The following is a 5,457-nucleotide window of genomic DNA, read 5'->3' as shown; positions in this document are numbered from 1 at the left end:
GAGTGCAATGGCGCGATCTCGGCTCACCGCAACCTCCGCCTCCTGGGTTCAGGCAATTCTCCTGCCTCAGCCTCCTGAGTAGCTGGGATTACAGGCACATGCCACCATGCCCAGCTGAATTTTTGTATTTATAGTAGAGACGGGGTTTCACCATGTTGACCAGGATGGTCTCGATCTCTTGACCTCGTGATCCACCCGCCTCGGCCTCCCAAAGTGCTGGGATTACAGGCTTGAGCCGCTGCGCCCGGCCATGTGTTTTCTTTCATAGCAGATGGGAAAGAAAGAAAGAGTGAGGATGTCACTTCAATGTAAAATTGACAAAAAATGAAAAGATTATGGTCTGACGCTATCCCTATTTAAAAGAACAATGTAATAACCTCTGTTCTATAGTTGAATAATTGGCCACTATAGGGAGAAAACTATAGAAAACTATTTTTTTTTTTTTTTTTTTTTGGAGACAGAATCTTGCTCTGTTGCCCAGGCTGGAGTGCAGTGGCTCAATCTTGGCTCACTGCAACCTCCGACTCCCAGGTTCAGGTGATTCTTCTGTCTCAGTTTCCCAAGTAGCTGGGATTACAGGCATGTGCCACCATGTCTGACTAATTTTTGTATTTTTAGTAGAGACAGTGTTTCACCATGTTGACCAGGCTGGTCATGAACTCCTGACCTAAAGCGATCCACCCACCTCGCCCTCCCAAAGTGCTGGGATTATAGGGTGTGAGCCACCATGGCCAGCCCCAGCCTAAATATAAATATTTACTAAGCTATGATGATAACAAATGTTAGCATAAAACAAAATATTTTTAAAAGACTAAAGAAAAGGAAAACAGAAAAAAAAACCCAAATGGAACAAATAACAAACAGTAAGATAACTTAAAGCATACCTAATCACATTTAATAGAAATGTCCTAAACATCCATCCCAATTTTAAAAGCAGAAATTGTTAGACTAGATTTAAAAAGTGAGATTCGACTATATTCTGTCTACAAGAAACTCACTGTTAATATAAGCTGAAAATATATACCACTCTAGTACTAAACAAAAGGAAACTAGAGTGGCTATATTTATACTAGACAAAGTAGCATTACAAAACACAAAATATCATTAAAGTGCTCATTACATAATGTTAAACTCATAAATTCATCAGGAGTATGCAACAATACTAAACATTTATGCAACTGAAAAGAGAGCTTCAAAATATATAAGGCAAAAATTTGTTTGACCTGCAAGGAGAAATACATATGTCCATTATTACAGATCAAGACTTTTGGTAGTTTTTTGTTTTGAGACAGAGTCTCACTGTGTTGCCCAGGCTAGAGTACATTGGCACGATCTTGGCTCACTGCAACATTTGCCTCCTGGGTTCAAGTCATTTTCCTGCCTCAGCCTCCTAAGTAGCTGGGATTACAGGTACCCACCACCACACCAGGCCAATTTTTGTATTTTTAGTAAAGACGGGGTTGTGTCACGTTGGCCAGGCTGGCTTCAAACTCCTGACCTTAAGTGATCTGCCCGCCTCAGCCTCTCAAAATCCTGGGATTACAGGTGTGAGCCACTGTGCCCAGCCTTTTTTTTAAAGTAATTCATACTGTATGGTCTTTTAGCCTGACTGATGGTGTCATGGATGCCATGTTAACCTCTGTGACCTGCACGAACACTCCAGATGAGTTCCTGGAAAATCTAAAGTAACTTGAAGACCATGAAAAGAGGAATAAATGATCAACCCTACTTAACTTTTATACGTTCTCTATTGTTCCTTATTCCCCCCTCAAATGATAAGGCATTGGACTTTGTATCTGACCTTGGTCAGCCTCATGACTCCATACCCTACAACCCCCTTCCAGCTTGCAGAAAACCTTCTTTAACTGTAACTTTCCACAGCCCACTCCAAACCTACAAAACCAACTCCTATCCCTCTGCCCTTCACTGATGCCGTTTTTGGCCTCAGCCTGCCTGCACCCAGGTGAATAAACAGCCATGTTACTCACACAAAGCCTGTTTGGGGGTCTCTTCATTCAGCATGCGCATTTTAACAGATACCTCTATCAAAAAACAACCAACCAACCAAGTATACAGAAAATCATAAAAAACGGTACAAGACTTGAGCAACTCTCAACCAACTTGACTTAATTGACTCATAAAATACTCTACTCTGGCTGGATATGGTGGCTCACACCTGTTATCCCAGCACTTTGGTAGGCCAAGGCGGGCAGATCACCTAGGGTCAGGAGTTTGAAACCAGCCTGGTCAACATGGTGAAATCCCATCTTTACCAAAAATACAAAAATTTGCCTGATACAGTGGTGGGTGCCTGTAATCCCAGTCACTCAGGAAGCTGAGGCAGGAGAATGGCTTGAACCCAGAAGGCAGAGATTGCAGAGAACCAAGATCATGCCATTGCACTCCAGCTTGGGTGACAGAGTGAGAATCCATCTCGAAAAAGAAAGAAAGAAAAAAACCCATTCTGTTCAAAAACAGCAAAACACAATTTCTGATTAAATACATGTAAAACATTTTTAAAAACACACTGTAGTCCAGTCCATAAAACTGATGTCTATAAATTTAAGTTTTATATTATACAAAATAATTCTCTAATGAAAATGAAATTAAATTAGAAATCAATAATAAAAACATGTCTGAAAAATTCACAAATGTTGAAAACCAAATGACACATGTAAATAATCAATGAATCAAAGAATGCAAAAGATAATTTAGAAACTATTTTTAACTGAATGAAAATAAAAAATAACGTCTCAAAACATTGATGTTGCCAAATTATCTACATATTAATAGCATAAAAAGCTTTATTAGAAAAGAAAAAATGTTTCAAATCAACATACCAGCTTTCAATACAAGAAACTCAAAAAGGAAATTTAACCTACTGTAAGAAGACAGTAAATAATAAAAATCAAAGCAAAAATCAGTGAAAAGAAAATTTTTACCTGAATGGCAAATAAGCACAAAAAAATGCTACTTAACATCATTAGTCATTAGTAAAATGCAAGTTGAAATTGCGGTGATATACCAAAACACATAGTTTAGTATGTCTAAAATTTATTTATTTATTTATGTATTTATGAAACAGGGTCTTGCTTTGTCACCCAGGCTGGAGTGCAGTGGTGCGATCTTGGCTCACTGCAACCTCCGCCTCCCAGGTTCAAGCGATTCTCCTGCCTCAGCCTCCTGAGTAGCTGAGATTACAGGTGCCTGCCACCATGTTCGGCTAATTTTTGTATTTTTAGTAGAGACGGGGTTTCACCATGTTGGCCAGGCTGGTCTCGAACTCCTGACCTCAGGTGATCCTCCCGCCTCAGCCTCCTAAAGTGCTGGGATTATAGGCGTGAGCCACTGCACCCAGCTAGTATAAAATTTAAGAGGCTGATCAAACAAGTGTTGACTAGGATGTGAAGCAACTTCTCTCTCAGAGTTTTTCTTATGCACTGCTAGAGAGAAAGTAAATTTGAAAAATATCACCACCACTTTGGATAACAGTGTGGAACTTTTGAAAAAGTTAAATATATACTTATGATATGATTCAGCCATTTTGTTTCTAGGAATTTATATTGAGGAAAAGAAAGACTTCATTAATATGATACAAAGGCTTGTACACAAATATTAGCAAGTAGCATGATTTATAATGATCAATAACTGGGAATTACCTAAATATACATCAATAAATGAAGAGATAAAAAGAAATTAATTCTTTACTCATGCAATGAGATAGAGGAATCTCAAGATAACTTTGCTAAGTGAAAATAAGACATTAAAAATGATGTATATTGAAGAACTTCATTTATATTAAATTCTATGAATTGCAAACTAATCTAAAGTGACAGAAAATTGACTGGAAAGAAAAAGAGGTAAGTAGGCAGGGTCACAGGAGAAATCACATAGGTGCATCCTTAGAGAATGTTTTCCAGGTAATTTATATGTTAATTATATTGATGTTCTTAATGGTTTTGTGCATATATATTTTCTTGAGACTTATCAAATTATATACTTTATATATGTGCAATGTTAATTATATCTCAACATATCTGGCAATAAATTCGGAAAGAAATATGTGTGATACTTAACATCTCTCCTCCTGTCTTTTTATCTGTAAAATGAACACAATATTAGACCTGCCTTCCATAGTACTTAGCATATAGTAAACAATTTATATTACTCACTAGTATTTGTGTTGGCCGCTCTACAACTAACATAACTTTCTCCCAAATTTAGGGCCTAGGCACTTTTTACTAGATCTATTAAAATGTGCAAATATCCTGAGATTATGTGAAATGCGTGATTAGAATGATTACAGGGAAAGTTTAGGAAAAAAAAATCCAAAACTATAGACCCCTTGGGTCAGAAACTTACAGGTTGGGTGAGAGAATGGTGCCATCTTCCCACTGCCAAGATCCATTTGTTGGAATGTATACTAGTCCCATCCAGTGATATGACTTCACCAGTTTAAGAAAGTCCTGTTTGAAACCACAAATAAACTCCAAGTAAAATCAGTGTTCCTAATTTTAGTAAATTCAAGACCGTAACTGTTTCATCTGTTCTCACACTTGCAAAAAAAAAAATACATTCTGTCCCCTAAATAGCATAATTTCCATCTGGGCAACACATACATGATACCTGCAATTTCTGCACTTTGTTATTTTTATGAAGAAAGATTTAGGGTTGTTATTAGAATAACCAAGTCACAATGTCTCTTTTAGGTTCCAGGTTCATATTCCAGTGAGTTGCCTCAGATGTTAGGATTAAATATAGGATGGGAAATTAAATTAAATACTCAACCTGTTCCGCTTTGCTGTATACTTTCAGAAGGCTGGCATTTTGAGACATACAAGAAGCCTGGCTCTCATACCAGTTTTTATTCTCATTAAAAAATTGGTAGCAGTTATTTCTATAACATATCCAGTTTTTAGGACATGGGCCACAGTAACTTTCTAGAAAGGGAGAATATATTATTAATACCATACACCTGAACATTATAGCAGATTTTATCTAGACAAGTTAAATGTCTTTTTCACTCCAATGCTAAAATTTCAGATTATTAAATTATTACAGTCATAACCAGAGACATATCTCTACATATTCATAGGGAGATGCCAGGGAGGGTGTGGTGTCTAATGCCTGTAATCTTAACACTTTGGGAGCTCTAGGCGGGCAACACAGTTGAGGTTAGGAGTTTGAAACCAGCCTGGTCAAAATGGTGAAACCCCACCTCTACAAAAATACAAAAATTAGCCAGGTGTGGTGGCGCATGCCTGCAGTCCCAGTTACTTAGGAAGCTGAGGTATGAGAATCACTTGAACCCAGGAGGTAGAGGTTACAGTCCCAGGTGCTTGGGAGGCTAAGGCATGAGAAGATCTTGAACCTGGGAGGCAGAGTTCTGAGATCACCCATTCCACTCCAGCCTAGGTGACAGAGAGAGACTCCATCTCAAAAAAACAAAACAAACAA

General features: G+C 37.9%; 1 protein-coding gene across 2 annotated transcripts in view; it reads right to left on the bottom strand.

Moving 5' to 3' along the window:
- The window catches only part of LOC108295839 (NKG2-D type II integral membrane protein), an 18,476-nt gene that overhangs the window by 2,779 nt on the left and 10,240 nt on the right, over positions 1–5,457 (bottom strand). For both annotated transcript variants that reach the window (XM_017518176.2, XM_037734775.1), the window contains 2 exons: positions 4,789–4,940; positions 4,363–4,466 (listed from right to left, as the gene is read on the bottom strand). In XM_017518176.2, the coding sequence (XP_017373665.1) occupies positions 4,363–4,466; positions 4,789–4,940 (256 nt within the window). The remainder of the gene's footprint in view (positions 1–4,362; positions 4,467–4,788; positions 4,941–5,457) is intronic.

Source organism: Cebus imitator, unplaced genomic scaffold (genome assembly GCF_001604975.1).
Source record: "Cebus imitator isolate Cc_AM_T3 unplaced genomic scaffold, Cebus_imitator-1.0 Scaffold660, whole genome shotgun sequence".
In the NCBI taxonomy this organism is placed as follows: domain Eukaryota; kingdom Metazoa; phylum Chordata; class Mammalia; order Primates; family Cebidae; genus Cebus; species Cebus imitator.
Note: the sequence above shows the minus strand (reverse complement) of the source record. Positions and strands in the feature narration are given on the sequence as shown.